The sequence below is a fragment of the Pararge aegeria genome, chromosome 10 (assembly GCF_905163445.1).
Source record: "Pararge aegeria chromosome 10, ilParAegt1.1, whole genome shotgun sequence".
NCBI classification, from domain to species: Eukaryota; Metazoa; Arthropoda; class Insecta; order Lepidoptera; family Nymphalidae; genus Pararge; species Pararge aegeria.
The window spans coordinates 9,513,461-9,535,391 of record NC_053189.1 but is presented as its reverse complement, the minus strand read 5'-3'; the positions used below and the strand labels follow the sequence as shown (position 1 = coordinate 9,535,391).

The 21,931-nt window shown below is 33.4% G+C and overlaps 1 protein-coding gene across 1 annotated transcript in view; it reads left to right on the top strand.

Annotated features, from left to right (window-relative positions):
* Positions 1 to 1,051: 1,051 nt before the first annotated feature.
* LOC120626818 (lachesin-like) overlaps positions 1,052 to 21,931 on the top strand; it is a gene marked incomplete at its 3' end in the record, with an annotated part of 46,967 nt that continues 26,087 nt past the window's right edge. Inside the window, exon 1 of the mRNA XM_039894571.1 lies at positions 1,052 to 1,130. Coding sequence (XP_039750505.1) covers positions 1,052 to 1,130 — 79 coding nt within the window. The remainder of the gene's footprint in view (positions 1,131 to 21,931) is intronic.

Sequence of the window (21,931 nt, the reverse complement as noted above, 5' to 3'; positions counted from 1 at the left end):
GTGGAGCCAACTGCGAATCGGGTCGTCATTGTGAAGCTGTCATCCGCGAATTTGTCTGCTTTTATTACGATCCACTAAACTATCACAATGCAAAAAAATCACTTGTTTGCCCTGTGAAAAAAAAAAAAGAAATCATATATCCCATGCCATGGTATCCGTACATTTCTAGGAGATATTCAATTGTTGGGCCGACACGGGAAGCGAATTTAGGACCTCGTGAACGGTGATCCGTAGTTTAATATGCCAACTATTTAACCAACGAATAAACTACAAAATATAAACCTTCAAATCAAGATTGAAGCAATTAGCATTTTTTATTAAATATTGTGAAGATATGCGAGTATACAATATTTATCTTACGATCTATATTTTTTTCTTTTTACGCTTTTGGTTGCCTGAAAGAGATTGATAAAGCGATAAGGTACCTTCTAACTTGTAATTTTTTTTGTGGTATACGATAAAAGAGTTTGCTTCTATTCATCGTCTGGGCTAATAAATAGTCCATATAAATAGTTTTTTATTAATAGTTTCTCTCTTCTCTCTCATAGGTGATATATTTTTAAGTAAACGTATTCCACGTTGCTTCAATGTAGATTGGCAGACTTTTTAAATAACCACGTTCATTTCATAGTCTACGCTTACCCATAAATCTGATCTGTACCCTGTACACATACGTGAATGTACAAACAGAATATTTGAATCTTACCAACGTACGTTTAATGTACCCCGCCAAGCGTTTCTACTACATTACTCGGAGCCATTAACTTCGTTTGGCGGCTTGGAATATCAAGAGGATTTATTCGCGAAGGTTATCAGGCGCATGTGCACCAAGTTATCAAACTTCCCTATAAGTCCGTCAAAAGGCTTCAGTCGCGCTACAGGTCTGTAGACAACCGCACGTAGCGGTGCTACGAAAAAATACGCTACGAACTTCTAAGCGCTACGAATATAGCGGCAAAACTATGAATTAAAAAACCATGCGTACTTCTAAATACTTTTTAATTAGTGTCAGAAGTAAGTTATAAGTGAACTGTGGTGCAATGTGAACTGAATGATGGTTGGAAAAATTTTGTTCTACATACATTTTGGACTTGTCTTCCACGTAGTGATTTGTTTTAAGGATACTGTTGGTAAGCATTTTACCTAGGAGACGTACCTAACCTAAAGTAAGAAATAACGATGATTTGTTTTAGCTACTTTCATTTATTCATATTAAAATAACATTTTCATGATATTTGTAATTAACGGAAACTTTTAAAAATTTGTTTATGTTGAACTCTGTTTTACTTTAAATTAAGCATTCATACAGATAAATTATTTTAGATTCCAAGCCATGAGCCAAAACTAGCCATAAGATAATGAAAATAAACATAAGCTTGTATTGCTTTTGTCCCCCTACGAGATTTCTGCTATAGCTCATTGGGTCATTTATTCTAAACAATCTTCAAATTACTATGTAAGTTTTTTTTATTTGTTCAATCTTCAAAAGTTCAATAGAGAAATTAAGCGTAATAATTACGAACTTGAAATATTTAATTATTCTGCAAAGTTAAAATAAATTTATGTTTCTCTTCAGAGAAAACTCCTTGTCTAAGTGGTGAGGCTATTGATTGATGAGTAACGGAGGTTCTGGGTTAAATTTACAATGTCAATTTTCAAAAATGATTATTTCCAAATATTTTTGGTCTGGTCTGGAGGAGGTTTCGTTTGTGGCTAGTTATGCACCACCTTATACACAAAGACGTGCCGCCAAGCAGTTTAGATATCGATTAGGGGTATGGATATAATAGAATTATATACGCCTAACAGGATCATGATTATTATCATCATATCAACCTATTACCGGCCCACTACAGCGCACGGGTTTCCTCCCACAAAGGAAAGGGTTAAGGCTCACCACGCTGGCCCTATACGGATTAGTAAACTTCACACACCTTTGAGAACATTACGGAGAACTCTCAGGCGTGCAGGTTCACTCACTTATCCATTGAAGCAAGTGATAATTGCTAAAACCGCACCTAACTTAGAAAAGTTAGAGGTCCGTGCCGGGTTTCAAACCCCTCGAAAGTGAAGTCGAAGTCTTACCCACTGGGCTGTTACCGCTTCTCACTATTATCTTAGCCCTTACCTGCAATCTGTGATGCAGGTAAAATGGTGGCAACCGAGATATGGATTCCACCAATAATGACGCTTGATTTTCATTTGTTTAAACTTCAATGGGACAGGCAACATCGCATTGGTAGGTATTGTGTCGCCCTTTAGCACACTCTCAACGTTTTCGTTGAGGATGTGCTAAAGGCAAGGCATAACATTGGAACTTGCTGGTTTAGTTCTCTAACTTCGTTATCATTATCATCTTCAGCCTATTTAGTCAGCATATAAAAAAACTTCCAAACTTCCAAACCGTTGCATGGCTATCTCTTTTTAAAAATTATAGTCCAGCACTTGACTGCAATGATACCTTGCACTTGACTGCAATGATTACTACTAATGTATAATAAATTAACTAACGTGGTCCGGACGTTGGCTTCACTTTCGGGGAGCCGAGTTCGAAACTAAGCACGCACCTCTAACGTAACTAATTTATGTGTTTTTTAAGGAATTAAAATATGACTTGCTTTAACGGTGATGGAAAACATCGTGAGGAAACCTGCATGCCTTAAAGTTCTTCATTAAGTTCTTAAACGCGTTTAAGCCCACCAATCCGCACTGGACCACCGAGGTCGACTACGGTTGGTATGCTGAAAATGATGTAACTTAAACTGCGCTATTATGGGATTCATTTGTTTTAGCCGGGGTCGTGGTTTTGATGCTGTCTCCCTTATATGAGATGTGGCTGTACGATAAATATACAATATCTACTGATTGTTTGTAAATGAAAAATAAATAAAATCTCCAATTACAGCATTATTCGCATTGGGAAGTATTCGTAATTTTTATCTCCCCTCATTGGGACGATTGAAACAACTTTAGGCGTCGATAATGAACTGTTTGCCAATTTGCTTTTGGCCCATTGATTACGTAAATTGGAATTCATGTTCTTTTCTAACAGTTACTCCATGCAAAGTCTTTTTCCTATAGATCTAAAAACACTGAAATCATTTCATTCTTTGTTTACGAAAGTCCTCTCAAGATTGACCTAAAAGAATAAATAGATGAAAAAATTAAATAATACATATGGGCCTGCTATCTATACTTATAATGAAACTGTAACTGGAAGATTTCTGTACATTTGATATATTTTGAAAATTTTGACCGGGGGATGCTTTATGATCGATACTGAGTCCAAAACAGATTTTATGTAATTTTTGTCTGTCTGTCTGTCTGTCGTATGTCCGGGCATCACGTGAAAACTACTGAACGGATTGAAATAAAATTTGTTATAGTGGTAGCTGATATCCCGGATCAACGTATAGACGTTTTATCCCGATAAACAATAAGTTTCCTCCGCGAAATGGGATGAACATTTTTATAAATTTTACTTCATATCTCCGTTAAATTTGCACCGATTTTAGTAATCATTTTTTTATTTGACAGTGTAAACTACGAAGCATTTATTGTCTAATTTTAATGAAGATCTGATGAATATTGTCGGAGATAAAGGACATAATTCTTCACAGATAACAGCAAGTCGCAAGGCATATGGGACAACGATCGAATGCAGGCGTACCATCCTACTAATATTATAAATGCGAACGTTTGTGAGGATAGATGTATGGATGGATGGATGTATGTATGGATTATGGATGTATGTGGTTAACGCCACAACGAATGAACCGTTGTGGCTAAAATTTGGCAGAGAAGCCTACAATATAGTCTGGAATAGCTCATAGGCTTCTCTTAATCCCGAAAAAACAAACAGCTTCTACAGGATAGCATCGTTATTTTTTTCCGCGTTCGTCTTTCAAAATCCACGCAACGGAGTTTTAGATTCACGTGGTTTTTTTGGATAGGCATAGTTGAAATATTATAAAGCTTTTAAATTTTGTTTGGTTGAACGCGCTAATCTTAGAAAATGCTGTTACGATTCTTAATTTTTTTTTGGATTGGTAGTAACTACTATGGCCATATCATATCACGCAACGACCAATGGCTACTATCATTAAAGAGTAACTATTTTTTGTAGTCAACTCCTACGCGGACGAAGTCGCGTGGGTCCGCTAGTCTTTTAAATAATCATATCAGCACATTAAGTAAATTTAATAATAATACTTAAATTAGACTCTTTAACAAACACAATTAGCAAAATAAGCTGTACTTACTTAGTTCCAGAGGTATAGATAACTATTTATTTCTAAATTAAGATTTATATGCGTTTTATCACTCTACAAGTGATTGTTTTATGAGAGTACAAATTTCGATTCTAAAATTTGGTAATATTGAATATACTTGAAAAATAATAAATATTTGTAATTTAAAAATGATGATATTCATATTGTTTTTGTTTATTTTAAGAATCCTAAAGGAACAGTTTATTTGAGACTCACTAACAACGAATAGCAACCGTTCAATTAAGAGAGAAGATACTAAAATACGTGTTCTGTAAAAAAAGTATTAAATTTAGGTGCAGTTCTACAAATATTTTAAGTGAGTTCTTTTAATTTATAAAAAGAACAAAGAAATAGAAAATTTTGATTCTTTATAATAGTATGTATAGATAAACTATCATTAATGCTTTTTCCTACGAGATCGTTACAATAGTGCAAAATCCTTTAAAGTACAATATAATAATTTTACAGTTTATCCCTGATGCGACTGTAAGCACGGCACAGAAACAGGAAATATTCGGCAGTAATTTTAGGTTTAGGTACTTCAAATTAAATTCAAACTCATAAATTCAAATCAAGGCTTATCACTGTAACGGAAATGTTATTGCTAGTAAAAAAAGCTACACAATCAATGTTCTTTAACATTTATTTATTTTTTCACACCAAAAGTTATAGTAGTTGTTAAAGTAAATTTAGAAAAAATAAAAGCGGACTTTGCAACTAAAAACAAGAAATAAATATTTTCAGCATCATTTGTCTACAACAGTAGACAATTACTGGGTATAGATCATATATTATTTTATATTTATGTAAATTTTTAACACTATTTAAAGATTATTAAAATTTATTTTCGATTTTTTAGTTCGGTTTTCTATTAAAAGCGTGTTTTTTAGTTTTTTTTAAACTATTATTTTTGAGTGGTGATTTATAGTTTTTGTTCTTTAAACGATTATTAATAATTTAAATAAAAAAATAATTATTAATAATTAAAAAAAATATATTTTCTTAACTGGTTACTTCAGTAAAAAATCACATTCATTTCATTAAATTGAGATGTCTATATAAATTGAACTCAAATAATTTAGGTAGGTATATTTTTTATAGACCCACTATTCCTATGTGCCGGGCTAAGACACTTGGCTAGAGCTCTGACAAAACGTGTAAATAAATCCGGACGGGCCATTTGTTGCTAGGCAACCCGTACGCTTGGAGTATTAATATAAATTGCACGCGAAATTGTGAAGCACATCGAAAGGTTACACAGGCAACACAAGGAATGTGACATGAACTCTCGAATCTTTGGCGTAAGTTATTCAGCCAGAAGGTTTTTCTTTGATCGAAATTTTCATGAAGATCGTATTTAATGTTTCTTTTCTTGTATTCTAACTTCTGTCTGATATTGTGTTGAGCCTCTAATATAGTCGCATGCTATATTCATGGAATTCTAAACACATTATATACTAACTGTGCTCCGCGGCTTCATCCGGGTTAATTTGGGAAAAAGACCTACTAAAGTAATATAAATATTACATTGCATTGAGGACTCAATTACCTGGGATACGTAATAAAGCTATTTTAGGTACATCATGCTATGATAGGTAACAGTGAAACTATACTGTCCTTCCCCTTCATTACCGCCCGCCTTGCAAATCATAAATGCACGCGTGCTAGTGCATTATCATTATTTTGTTGCGGAGTTATTTTAAAACTATTATATCTCCAATGATGTTCATTGAAATTAAATTATGTCAAGAGCCATTTTGTTCAAACTTTAATTTTTGTGATGAATAACGTATTTAATTGGATACAGATTAATAATATAATGTTTATAACGAAAGTTTAACCAAAGTAAAACAATAGACAGCCGCAGCTTTAATAGAGTTGAGATGTATTGCCTATTGGAACTTTAACTTTTTTCTCTAACTACTGGTGTTTTTTTATTCCCGAGCCTTTTCCCACTAGTATTTCCGAGATTCAAGTTATCAACTGTCATTAACTGTGTGTATTGACGTAGTATATTATCAAAGAGAAAAGATGTATGGATGTGTGGAAACATCCTTTCATCCTCGCAAACTTTCGCATTCATTTTATTAGTAGTATTTTGAATTCTTACTTAACTTAAAGTCAAGTATTTAATAATTCAAATCGGCCTATAAAAGGCGTTTAAAGTAAACCTATAAGGTGTCCAACCGCGTCTTTGTCTAGGATGAAGCCCACAGAAAACAAAGCCGTGTGCTCCTTTTGTTATAACCATCTGACATTATCACTTAATAATATTTAACTAACAACCTATGCAGCAATAATTTATACCCAATTTAAAAACTGACATTTGCACGCTGCAATGGTTTAACGTTATATTAATTATTATTTAAAACAACGAACATGTAAGTGGCAGCGTCCATTTCAAAGTCAAATTTAAATAACGTTACTGTTTTTGTTCGTTTGACGCGTGAAATGTGCGACAATTTTATGGAACTGAAACATGTATAATTCTTGTCGGTTCAGACCACTAGCATTCACGTAATATATATTAATTATAATTCTGCATTTTACCCCAATTATATAACGAGATATTAATAGCGCTCTCTTCTTTAGGGTTCCGTACCCAAAGGTTAAAACGAGACCATATTACTAAGACTGCGATGTCCGTCTGTCTGTCCGTCTGCCATCAGGCTGTATTTCACTAACCAACATAGTTTGACAGTAGAAATCTTCAAAAATGATATTGTATTTATGTTGTGGCTATAACAACAAATACTTAAAAACAGACTACATTAAATAATTAAGGAGACTCCCATACAGCAGATATGATTTTTTTGTCATTTTATAGATGATGTCTGACTCGCGCTCGGCTAGTTTTCTCTTGTATGGCATTATTTCATTGATAGGTTCAGAATAATGGTTCTTACACTAGGAAAATATAAGTTTGAGAGTAAATTCTAGTTAAAGTAACAGATCTGATCATTTTATCAACGATCAACTACAATAATTGTAAAACTCGACAAGAGATCAATTTTGTCGTAGTTGCGTCAATTATCATTAAATTACCCAGGGTAGCTTCAAAAATTTCAATCAACATTTGTTGAATATAACAATTGTTCAAATGCCATTTTAACCATTCAACCCAAAATACTTTAGTACAAATTATTACTTTTCCTTTTGATCACTTCTTATTAAAAATTATTAGTTTAGGAAATGTTTATTTCTAATAGGCTCACTTAATTTTTTTTTTTCCATTAAAATCAAACGCTAAGCTGCGACTTCACATGATGGTTAGTAATGTAAAATAATAGTTATGTAACACTAAATGGGTTTCTAACATATTTTACCTACGCGCTTGGTAGTAAGGTTTTACTCAAGTTCATTTTATATTTTAATTAACGATTAGTGTTTCAGAAACGGGGAGTAATCGTCCAAAGTTGAGAACACGAGACATTTTAATATTAATATCTCGAAAATTGCTTACCAGCTTGCATTTGGATCTCCGGTACTTAGCCGTCCCAAACGACGTATTTGCAATTCCAAAATACTAAGAATAACCGTAACGTTTTATATTGGAATTTAGCAAAACTTTTACGTGACGCAAGGGGACGTTAAATACAGTATATCGCATGTTCAGAGCAGTCAATAGAGTTTAAACAGACAATGCAATATTCGAACTCTATAACAAACTCGAAAATTGCTTTGGTTTATTTTGAATTCTTCTTTTGTTGTAAATATTTCTTTATTGCTATGAAATTCCTGAAAACATCGCGAAGAAACCGGCATGATTGAGAAGAGTTTTTAATAATTAATTCAAAGGGGTGTAAAGTCTACCAATCCACACTTGACCAGCGTGGTGGACGACAGCCCTATCCTTCTTTCGGAGAGAAGACCCTGAAGTGGGCCCAAAGTCATTCATCAACATCATCATCACTTCTACCGAATTCCACTGCTGGACATAGGTCTTTTGTGGGGAATTTCAAAATCCACGGTCCTGAGCCGCTTGTTTCCAACGACTCCCAGCGACTCGTTTGATGTCGTCTGTCCACCTCGTAGGGGGCCGACCATCGCTGCGTTTACATTTGGCCATTATTCCAGCACTTTGGAACCCCAACGTCCATCGGTTCTCCTAGCTATGTCCCGCCCATTTCCACTTTAGCTTTGCAACTTGCTGAACTGTGTCGTTAACTCTGTTTCTTTTAAGGATTTCCTCATTTCTGAATCACATCGGAAGGATTTGATTTGATTTCTCTCCAATTTTAAATTCAAAGTCATAACCACTACTCTATCACTTATCTATAAAGCAAATATTAGTCTTTTAAATTTGTATTCCATAGTAACTTTGAGAAATCTGTTTATTTTAACAAATCAAAGCTTTACTATAATACCATTGGGCTTATGAAACTTATTATTATTAAATGTTTGATATAAATTAGTAGTGAAACTTTAATTTGAGTAAACAGTAAATATTAATATTACCCATGCGCACTGCGGTTTTAATCGCGCGATATTTTTATTGCAATAGTAAAACGTTTGTGTTCTCATAGAAGTAAAATCATATCGCAGGACGTCGCGCGATTAATAATGGCAGTGTGTGCTAGCACTTATATTACTATGTGAAATTGAATATGATTTCAGTTCGCATTAACGTTATTTCTGCGCGAGTAAACAGCGATATGATAGTGAATATAACATTAGGAATTAAAACTGTTTCAATAACGTAAATGTACATATAAATAGGTCTAGATTTTATAGCATTTGTGAAATATTATTGCGCTATTAACGCCTTATTGGTTATTTCCAATATTTTGCATTACTTCGAATAATATGTTTAGGTTTTGGCATTCGCCATTATTTGTTTAAAGTTTTTAGTTAATTTCGATTGTAACTTTTGCTCGCTCTTTTAATGATAACTTTTTTATAGTTATAATTAAAAGAGCGAGCATTTAGTCCACGTGATGCTAAAAAGAAAAAAATTGCCTATAAAAAGAGCAACACTCCTACAAAATGACGCCCTTTGTTCATCAGCCGGAGGCGTAGGTTTCAAGCCCCATGGGTCTTTATTACACCGGCTATCAGTCCCATTTAAACGGAACATATCAATGCCATAAGGATGACCATAGTACTTTAACCTGGCTTAGTTCGTTGTGGGCTCTTCTTAGACCAGGGCGCGTTTGGAACCCTTTTAGCTTTAGTTTGAAGTTAACGAATTCATTTATCACCATCACTAACATTGTGACATTTGACGGCCGACTGGCGCAGTGGACAGCGACCCTGCTTTCTGAGTCCAAGGACGTGGGTTCGATTCCCACAACTGGAAGATATTTTTGTGATGAAAATGAATGTTTTTCAGTGTCTGGGTGTTTAACTGTATATTATAAGTATTTATGTATATTATTTATAGAAATATTCATCAGTCATCTAAGTAACCATAACACAAGCTACGCTTACTTTGGGGCTAGATGGCGATGTGTGAATTGTCGTAGTATATTTATTTATTTATTAACATGTTTAATGTATGAACGCTTCATAAGTGCCTGTTGTAAGGTCTTCACGAATAGAACATTTTTGAATTTTAATTTGAATTTACTTCTTTGGACGAGCTCTGTCACAAAAAGCTTTACTACTAATAAACATACCAGCTTAACTGCTTGCGCCTTTGTTTTATGAAAACGCGATAAACGTCTGTAGTTTTCAAAATATTGTATAATGTTGGTTACTTATTGAAGTAAAACTTCTTTAGGCGCGACTAGGGGGTAACTCAGATTTTTTGACGATGGCGACATTCTATAATATTCAATGACAAGGTAATTAATTGGCATGTGCTGATCTAACCTTCAATATTCTACTCTCAATTATTCTATTTAATAATTGAAAATATTTTTTAAATGTGATATTAATGAATAGAATATAAATTGAAAAAGTGAATATTAAATGAAATGGCGAAGTCCCAGGAACATTTTACTCTTTCATCAATAAAGTGGTCCTTATGTTTTTCTTATTTAACGCGGGATACAGATCTAAAAACGTTTCTAGTTTTGTATGTTGTATCTACACAATTTAGTATTTTGACTGTGATTTTCTTGTAACCTAAAGTTTTCCTGAAGGTTGCCTTCGTTGACACCACGGATTTTTTTTTAATCTCTGGGACATCAGATTATGTACGCAGGCAAGTTTGTGGGCATCCACTAGTAACGTTTTATTACACGGGTCCGGACCCGATTTAGTAATACACGCAAAAAAATGCTATCATATTACGTTTCAATATACTATATTAATGAAACAAGAATTAATTATTTTCTCCTATCGTCAATTCTATTACACGTTATTGGAGGAAGCTTAGCAGTAACATAATAATTTACTCCATAGCACATGAAGGTATACTCAGGCGATTGTTGTTATAACATAAGCTTGGATCTAATCCGGCTTAGCGGCGTCAACCGCCCGCCTGTCTCACTTACACTGCCAATTTAGAAAATCCCGTAACTGAAAACATAGTCCCGATTAATCTACTAGAGCCGATCGTATCTGAAGGCGAATTAACACGCAACCCGAATGGAACCTATTACGGCCTGAAAGAAAGTTCCGAATCGATTCTCTTTTGTTACACGTAGTAGTGTTTATTGAAATAAATTAAGTGAAAATAGTCACTCGGCGTGCTACGGAAGCGGGCAATATTGGGAGTAGGTACTCCCTTTTGGGGACTTTATTCCTTTATTAGATACAAATATAATCCTCGTTTAAGTGACTCTCCTTCACCAACATAGGTCAAGAATAAGTATAATAAAGTGGCAATGGACGGGTCGTGTCTGTAGTAGAACCAATGGCAGTTGGTCCCGACGTATTCTAAAGTAGAGACTGCAAAGCTGTAAGAGCAGTGTGTCCTTCAGTCCGTCGAACAGATAACCTGGAAGCGGCTAAATGAGAAAGGCAGCGGACTGTGTGTGTTGGCGCACTTCCTTAAAGAACTAAGTCCTGCCGTGGACGCTTGTTGAAGTAAAAACAGTAAATATCGTTGCTCATATAAACTTAGTTGTAAACAAACCTTTACTTAGACTAAACTTAATTCAAGGTTCTAAATATAGCTCTAAATTTCCTCCCTACACAACTCTTTGTCTCTCGGTCCAATTTCCTTTACTTCCTTCCTGTTTATTATTATATTATTTTCCGTGGCTACTTCTGTCTTCTAAATTTTTTTGTTCCTCATTTAAGTTATTATATCTATTTGTATTAATATGTATATAAATATGAATGAATGTTAATATGTAGGTGGGCATTGTCATGTATTTTTCGCATATTATTGGGTTCTTACAACCTTTATATTGTATCTCCTACTAGGTAATCACTGATATATTATAATGTTATATTATGTGCCGCTTGGTCGCCTGGCAACTGTACTAGTGTATACATAAATATCTTGTAATAAGTATTTGTTGTTGATATATTATTGGGTGTTTTCCTTACTAAAGCTTGCTTTATTTCTATCTATTCTTTTATTTAATCAAGTTTTAATACAGTTGTGAAACGGTGTTATTTTTTATTTACAAACTTCAATGTAGTTTGCCTGTCCTGCTATCAAATCTTGCCAGTTAAATTTGACATACTTCCCGGTTTCCGATAAAATATGCATAATATACACTTATTAATCGGAAATCCATGTTATATATAACATTTAAAAATGGAGCTTATCTGATGATCACCGAGCCGGAAGGTGGCCATGGAAAATCTTTAATTAAACGATACAGCCGCATCAAGTTTAGGCTCGTTTGATTAGTCAGACCTCTTTTATTTCAAATTTCTAACTAAGTTATTAAGGTACAACATTGGCACCAATAAATAATAACTAATCTTAACCTATTTCTTTTAAAACGCCCTACTTTCTTAATCTAACGTGCAAATGTCCGTAAATACAATAGGATAAGTATAATATCATACTCACAAAATAGCTATATAAACAAATATTTTTTATACGGATGCTAAAAGCTACCAACATTAACATTTAATTCAGAGCTAGAAAATAGCAGTTTAAAAATGCTTTAAGATAGAAAAGTGTGAAAAAGTTACAGCAGTTTCACGATCTCAAGGGTGGCGTTAAGAATTAGCAAAGCAAAGGAAACTCGCCGAGAGAAGGAAATTTATTGGCACACTGTAAAGTTGCGGGTGGGTACTCATTATTATCCTTACTGTTTACATAACAATATTATGTGCGAGCGTAAGTTTTGTGAAATTGTTTCTATAGAAAGACAAACTTTATTCAAACTAACAAAGAAACACTGCAAGCAAACAATGGGAGCACACATTGTTAAGGGGCAAAGGCGGTTCTATCACTAAAAGTGATATGTGTAGAGAACAAGAACATAAATCCTGTAATTACGTTATTAATACACGAATACAGTTATAGTTAAAAACATATATACATATTATATGCTACACTAAACGCTCAGCCTAAACTTATAAAAAACAGCTAAGTAACATAGATAAGTAAATTTTTTTTCTACTTTTGTTTTTTTTTTTTATAAATAAATATATTACGACAATACACACATTCCCATCTCGCCCCAAAGTAAGCGTAGCTTGTGTTTTGGGTACTAAGATGACTGTTGAATATTTTTATAAATAATATACATAAATACTTAGAATATACATATAAACACCCAGACACTGAAAAACATTCATGCTCATCACACGAACATTTTCCAGTTGTGGAAATCGAACCCAAGGCCTTAGACTCAGAAAGCAGGATCGCTGCAAACTGCGCCAATCGGCCGTCAATTTTGTCACTAGATATAATCAATGTAGGAAAACCCGGGCAAACCTGTTTGTATCTTCCTATCATTAACGCAAGATTGAGTTTGGAATGTCCTTAAATGTATATGAGTTGTTGAAAACACGCTATATTAGCTGTTGAAACTTAAGCCAGTGCTCGTATAAATTCAGAGGTGAAGAACTTAAACTGGAGAGTCCGAGTCTATGTTGATGGTTTGTTGTGTTACTCAAATTTTAGTGTCTCTTGTTTAACACAATTACGAAACTGTTATTAACTAACGCAGCCGAGAGCAAATTATTGTAATAGTCAAGGTCTATCATTTGATACCCATATGAAGAAAAAATGTAATTTGCATTTTGTTTGGCCCTCTTGGATTTGAAATTTGTCATAGTGTTTGCATCAAACGTAGCTAAGACCACTCCCATATAATTCTCTTCAAATTCAAATAAAAACACAATCAAAATAAGTTGATCCGTTCGGGAAAAACGATGCAACAGACAGGCACACACAGACACACACACACGCACACACAGACAAGTCAAGCAACCAACCGTCATTTTTGCATCGGGGGTTAAAAAAACACGTGTCAGTTATTTATTATTTTTAAATTCTCGGCGATCTCAAACCGTTTGTCCGTCACACGCTAGCCACAAACATCGGGGCAACATAACAATGCTTTTAGCTGAGTTTTAAACTGAACAAGCACTTTACCAGAGCGTTGCATTTTAAAATTGAAAATTTTCACAATTTATTAATGTTATTATAACATATGATGCGTACTGCAGTATTTTTGAATTGGCCGTTAAATTGTGCTGTGAAACTATATTTATGAAACGAACGTTGAAGTTTTTTGCTGCAGCTATAGTTTTAATAAAATCTTCGCCGCCATATGTTTTCTGTTTAACATGGTAAACAGTAGTACCTACCAAGCTTCAGAAAGTCCCATTAAAATCGGTTAAACCAAACAAAATCTGAAACAAACCTGTGATTTGTTTAAGCTATCTTTGAAATATAATATGGACCAGTTAGGTATTTAAAAATCACAAAAACACACTTTATTATGATAGCTAGAAATTTCCCGCTTATATAGCTTCTCTGACTTTCAAATTTCCCAGAGTAACTTCCATCCGCTTTTCCATACACAATATTACATAATATACCGGTACCCACTGCATCGCTCCACTTGCCTGCGATATTACTTCTTTTGCTAAGAGATCCTAAGGGTCGTAGCGTCTTGTAAACCCTACTCAAAAATTGGGCTTTGAATGCCAAAATTGATTCAAATCCGACTGGTAATTTCAAAGATCAGATGCTTACGCAAACAAAAAAATCAAACTCTTCTCTTATTTTTACTATAAATAGATAGATATATCTAGAATGAATGAATGAATGAATGAATACACTTTTATTGTACACCAAAGAAAAAAAAATAAGTAGTTACAGAGATATAAATACATATAAAGAGTACAATTTGGTGGCCTTATCGCTACATAGCGATTTCTTCCAGATTAAGTTTGGTTTAGGTTTAAAGACATTTATTCCCATAAAAAGACCTGAGTCACTTACATAGGAAACTTAGTTTTCTATAATAAATTAATACACTTCGCCATTAGACTAAACTAAATTCAATTTTACTATTACTTTATATAAGAAGCTAATTTAGTTTTGAATACATTGAATGAGTTTACATTTTTTATAAGTATAGGTATTTTATTATAAAACTTGGCGCCTTCAAAGGTAAGGGATTTTTTACCATAATTTGTTCTTGTTCTAGGTAAGGTAAGGAAACTGGCTCGACGAGTTTTATTTTTCTTTTGTGTGAAAGTGATATTAGTGTGGATTGTTTTGTTTATTGATTTTCTAATAAAGATGCACGTGCTATATATATATAATTGATGAATGTTCATTATTTTAGTATCACTATTAAAGTAGTAGTAAGTTTGCAACGGATTTTCCTGATACTATTGCATATATATTATTCTAGGAAGCCAGAGTGAAATAAGCTACAGGAGGATAATATACCTACATCTCCGCGAATGGAGTTACAAGCTAAAGCTAATAATTTATAGCAATAAATAACTCATACCTAGCAGATAGCCCACCAAAGATAAGTGCAAAACCATCGCCAAGTAACACGTCCTACAAATGGCTGCCCTGTGGCCATTAACCTGGGGCGTTGTTAAGCCTCCTGACTTGTAATTACACCGGCAACCAAGCCCTGAACACAGCAATGCTGTTTGGCAGCAGTAACAAGCATCTTTACGTTAATCATTACAATTGATTTTATTAGGGGTCACAATGATTGAAATGGCTAATAATTGGGCAATAAACGATCGAGCAACTCCGCCATCCGATCACGTCCGCCAACTTCCGACCAGCCATTAAATTAAGAACAAGCAAACTTCATTTATCTCGGCTTGTTACTTCTATGGACGATAAGGTTTGGAAACACGGCTGGATACTTCGCCGAAACTTACGGCTAACTTCGGCAGAAAAGTTGCCGAATCACGACGATCGTTCACAAATTTGCGAGGTACTTACGATACTTTAAAATACTCTGCGTCGGCTCTTATCAGCTAACTTAAGCGTCTGTAAAGTTAATGTAGCATTGTTTAAGTTTGTGCAGAATAATTAGAATCTCTTTGTTAAGATAATTGTATGATATCTTTCGAAGAGCCTAAACAAACGTCTCAAAAGAATGGTTTGAATATCAGCTTTGATAGAGCTGTTGAGTTACTGTTGGCGTTTATAAAGTAAGCTTTGTATCTGAGGCATAGTGTTTGCCCCTAATTTGCAGAATAGGCATCGATCGGGCATACAAGGGGTAGTTAAAGTAGAATAAACTTCTTACATTTAGACTGGAGCTCGCGTGACGAGAGTTACAAAGTGCGACACGGGAAGGCGGAGTGCGGCCGTGATATGATACGCAAATATTTTAAACCGATTTTCAAAATGACGAGGATACCTGTTCGACACGTATGTTTGTTTTTGGTTATTTCCCATTGATTAGTGGTCGCCTCTTTTATTTTTATTTTATTTTATAGTGGTCGCCTATTGGTCGATATTATTTAGGTTATATTGTAAAAGTCTATATATACTTCTTTAATAACAGACCTCGCAAGGCTACACTGTCAATTTGCCTATTTTTTTTCAATGATTAAAGAAGAGAGTTAATGCGTGTTTCAGTCAGATACATCGTAGTGTGTGTAACGTTTAATTTTTTTGAATTAATGTATGCTTTATGCATATAAAAAAAATATATAAGCATTCTTCGCTATGTAAACTATAAGTGTGGGAAATTTCATACACCTCCGAAATTTTCGGAAAAAGGGTATAAAGTTGTTGATACATGTTTTAATATGTAGATTATATTCTATTTAGCGTTTCGATACGATGCTGCGTTGATACCAAAAATAAGGTATGGGTTTAATATATTGATTTAACATGTAAATACGTGTTAAATATAACGATAAGATTCAGATTCAGGATTTAAAATCGATTGGTATAAAGAAGCTAATAATATGACAAAAGTGACACATATCCAGTAGACAATTTAACACGTTGAAGTTTGGTTATTTATTTTTTTAAATCCGTTTACCATGTTGCTTGAAATCATTGTCTGAAAGCATTGTCATGTATCTGAGTCGTTTTTAGGAAAATATTACCTATCAATATGTTTTACCGCAAAGTCATGTACCAACTAACTCTCGGTATGAAAGATATCGTCGTAAATTTATATTAAGTGATGTACCATGCTGTCGCGAATCGCGGAAGATGAATTGTTGTTAAGAGCTCAGTTCCTGTAATGCAAAATATTAATAAAATATACATCAGGGGCGTGAGATTTGCGTCTACGATAAGCTACTGTCTAGAAGGCAGCAAGATATATTTACTAAAGAAATAAATTATACTTGCAGCTCGCCACGGCTTTTAAAAAGTCTGTAATCATTTATTTCACTGCAACTTAAAATGCATTAATCAAAATGTTGTAATATATGTTATCTTAAATTTTAAATAAGCCATTGCATATATTATTTGTATATAACCTGCTTAATTGTATTTAACAGGATTAAACTCCGACAATGTTCAAATAATTTATTAATCTATAGTCTCATAATAATGAACGACTACTTTTGTCTTTTTTTATTAAAATACCTTAGAAATATCATTGTTTTATAAAAGTAATGTTTATTACATTAATTATTTTCTAATTGAAAAGTGTTCCTCTTTTGCTCATTGAAATGGAATAAAACATAATATATATCTATATTCTGTTTTGTTTGTTTGTTTTTATTTATTTTACATATCTGCAGCTAATGCCATTCTTGGGTAAATGCCTCTGTCGTTCTTTCACTTATTACGCTAGATATTGCATGGTTGGTTATGATATGGTTGGCCTATGTGCCTTTTATATTATGTAGGACCCATTGTAATGTCGTCTTTGCCCATAAACAAATCTACTTTCATCAAAATGTACCAAGTGCTTAAAAATAGAGTTGCAAACTATATTTATTAATCCGCTATGCGTTAAAATTTAAAAGTAAAACCTTTCAGACCTACACAATAATCTATTGACTTAACGTCCGTGGGACTGGGTGCTTCCAAGCAATATTTTTCACTGACAAGAATACAACAACCAAAATAAATTTTAAGATTTTAGAACTTATTAATATTTACAACTTTAAAGCTAAAACTAAACTAAACTTTATTGCTGGTTGTTGGCACAATCGATCGATGTACAACGAGGTTCAAAATATAAAATTATCGTGTTGGATAATTTTATTCATAAATTACTATACGTTCATCAGTACCTATTAAAATTTAAAGTTGTTTACCTCCTGAGTAAATTAAATCAAATTATATACTAAAATAGTTATTAAACTAGAACATTTATATGTTTAAATCTTGTAACACCAACTTAAGTTATTCTGGGATAATAAGTCTGACAACTTTCCTAGAAGTCTTCAAATAATAATTATTTAGTAACTGGCAGGCGAATTTATGTTTCAAATAATAATGAATATTAATTTGTGGATAAAAATTAATCACTAAAATTTCAACATTAAATTCTACATTTAATGTTGAAATTTTTTCAGACAAGTTAGAACTGTTTTCCAAAGAATTATTATTTTGTAATTAGTATACGAATTTCTGTATAATAATGCTCATTATAAATATTAACAAATCGTTATCATCAAGCGGTTACCGAACAAATATATAGCACGAGTCTCCTTCCACAATGAGAAGGGTTTTAGGACGCAGTCCACCACGCCGGCCCAGTGCTGATTGATGGACTTCAGACTCCTTTGAGAACATTACGGAGAACTCTCAAGCATGCAGGTTTCCACACTATGTTTTCCTTTACCGTTAAAGCCAGTTATATTTTAATTGCTTAAAGCGCATACACTTAGAAAAGTTAGAGGTGCTGGGATTCGAGCTCGGTCCCCCGAACGAGAACCCGAAGTCCTTATAACGACTAGGCTAGAAACGGATCCTAGACCTAGAAAAGGGTCAACGGTCAAAAAAGGTTCGATTTTTTTTAACTATTTTACTCTGTTACCTCAGTAGTATTTTGAAGTTCAAACCTACCCTGATTTGAACTGATGCAGAGTTATCAATTCGCGAGAGAACAATTCTATAGATGCCTTGTTGTGCAGTCCAAGGTGGAAAGTACCGGCTCGGAAGTTCGCCCACTCTGACAAGTGTGTTACGGTAAAGAAGCCATATCCCGAACCCCTCAGACTCTTATAGCAGATAAACCGTGTTTTTGGTTAATTAAAATCGTCCTAATGAGAAGTTGGTATATAGCTGATGATCGAAGACCCATGGTTAAACGTGAAAAAAGAATCAAGTTTCAGTAAATGGCCATATGAATTTATAGGAAAAAGTAGGGTTTTTAGAATATACACCGTGTAACTGAATTGCAAAATAATTTTGAAGGATGCATTAGTATATTTCATAAGAATCGCCTTGTGAAAATATTAAATTAAAAAGAAGCATTTATTTTTCAATACAAACTAATTCAAAACATATTACAACCCTATTGTACCTACACGCCCATAGTACCTACGCTACGCGACGCGTACTTTAGTGATAAAGTGATAGTAGTCACATGATTTTAAATTTGAATGTGATGTTAGGGCTGTATCTGAATAACTTAGTAAAAACTATTGCATTGGTTTATTCAAAAACTTTTAGGTTTTCGGTTTCACAGGGTAGTCTCAGAGACAGTACATAATGTACCTCTAAAGCTAGTGAAGTATTATTTTAGTTTTCATTTACACGTTATATATTATTATCGCAGGGTGATTTAGCTTTCTTAATAACTTTTATTCCTGAAGATAAAACTATGATAGTATAGATCTGCTTATCAAACTTACTTATTAAAACAAAGCCGGAAGGACTATGTACCTACATTTAATTTTAAATAGTTTAAAAACTTTAGTATTCCACAACACAAAAAACGTTGCATCTAAAAGATCAAATTATGCCCTCACAGCTCCAGTGCTTACATAAGATGTTTAAAAGTTTCTTTTTACAGTCTCCAAGAAAAGTAATATTCTGACATAAATTCACCCGCGCCGCTCACCCCACTCCTTGAACCCATAAAAAGATAAAGATCGTATTTTGTAGCCTCTGTTATACTTTCGTGGGGTAAAAATTATTACTTCTATGGTGTACTACGATGACTTTTTTCATGATCGAAATTGTTTTGCGACCAGCGTGCGTGTAAAAGTTACGCTTTAAAGGAAATTTGTTGGAAAATTGTTCAATAGTATTGTTGTGAGCTGACCAATAGATATTTTTATTATTTTATATCTGCCCTTATCTAGGATTTTAAATAGAATTTGTTTTAAGTCCGGTATAAACTATTTTATTCAAGATTATGTAAAATAGGACTTTTGCATTGTTTGCTGTTTTTATTTTCCTTGTAGTATAAAATAAAATAGCGTTATGTTTTCCACTTTGGTGAGGTTTACTGAAGTTCATATTTTAAGTGATTGTACATAAACCCCAACGTTCATTGGTTCTCTAAGCAATGTGTGTGCTATACTAATACATACATATACAATTTAGTTTATATTACACATTCGAATTGTCTACTACTATTTTTAGTTTCTGTTTGTCAATTATTACTGTAAAAAATATGCCATTTAGCTAATGCTTGTATTATAGAATATAATAATGGATATACAACTGTATGATGTTAGAATCTCGTATCAAGTGGTGGGCATGCACTATTTTACTTTTGACATATCAAAAATTATCACCATGAGACTCGTAAACCTCACAAAAGCATTTTATCGCCTATAAATACAGCTATTTATTGTTTCATTTCCCCTAATCTGTATTTTAACATGGTCATTCTACAGCAATTACGACTTTTAAGCTTAGTGATAAGAGCTGTTTTTGTTTGAATCGTTTCAAAGCACATGTGCGCCGTTTAACAACATTACTCAGCTATAAAATTTGAGTGCCAAGTGGAGACATAAGTGAGAAGGCTACTGGCTTTATTACACCTTTAGCGTATTGACTTCTCGTAGAAGATACGGGAAAAAAACGTTCATTATCGGCTCAGGGCGGGCAAATAAAACAGAATAGCTCCCCAAGGCCCGTTCTCTGGGATATTGCGTCCCGCAAGCAAATTTGCTCTAGGCACAATAAATGCTTAGAACCGAGCGTGCGAGAAAACAAGCAAGGATAACATTTATATTATACAACTGGCGTTTACCCGTGGTTCTGCACTTGATACCTATTAGTTTAACTCTTTCTCCAAATAATTAAATACACCGAATCATTTGACTGTAACGTGATCGATTCTTATTTAGGTTAAAATACGCAATTTGGTTGGATGGCAAATGTTTTCCATTTACTTTGATATAATAACAAAAAATTGGAATAGGTTAGGAAATTTCCATGGTACTGAAAGTTTAACTCACTAAAAAAAAATTTCCTATCAGATTATAAATGACGGGGTTCTAAGTTGACAAATATTTCTTAATAAATTACAATACAAAATATTATGTTAGTATGTTAAAAATTAACAAAAACCGGCGTTCTTGTTCTACCTTATAAAATAAAACACAAAGTTTTTCACTAGGCACGACTAGTTATAATGTTGTTAAAAGTATCTTATAATCAAATCATAAAGTTCATCAATAGGTATATTGTTTAAAGCCTGAAAATGTTGTTTTATAGAATGAAATTAAGACCACCATTACGTTTGTGTATGGAAATTTTATATTCGCATTTCCCAAACTTGTTCAGAACAATGGTTTGATTTTGAAAGCGGACGAAAGTTTTTCTGAACCCAGCATATTAATTAGGTTGGTACTTTAGGAATGTGAAATCTATTGTCGAGATAAAGTACAAATTAAAATAAACGCAAAAATTTAAGTAATTAAGATGATTTCAATTGTTTTTATTAAAATATATGATAACAACTTTGTATGTTTTATATTTTGTTTTCCTTGTAATAAAAATAAGGGATATTTGTAAAATCCAAGGTAACAGAATTTCTGCATGCAAAATGCGAGCAGCTATTTTGCTACAACTCTACGCAATTCCGTAGAACTAAGGCAATTTGTTACAGAGTGCGGTAGTGCTATGTAAGAAATGCATATTCAAAATATGCATCTTCAGAGCACTCCAAGTGGCAGACAACGCATAACTTTTGGTTTCAATATTATTTTATTTGTTTCAAATTCTTAAACCCAATCTTACAGTTTCGAGCATTTTATAGAAACAAAGCAAAAAGTCTTTGGAAACTTTATTAATTTTAATAACATTTGCAGGGGCTTTTTGCTTTGTGTGTAATAGATATAAATAATTATTGAAGCTAATGATAGAAAGAAAAAAAAACAGATAAGATAGAGAACACTCTATTTTTTTTATAATTTTGAATATTTTTCGA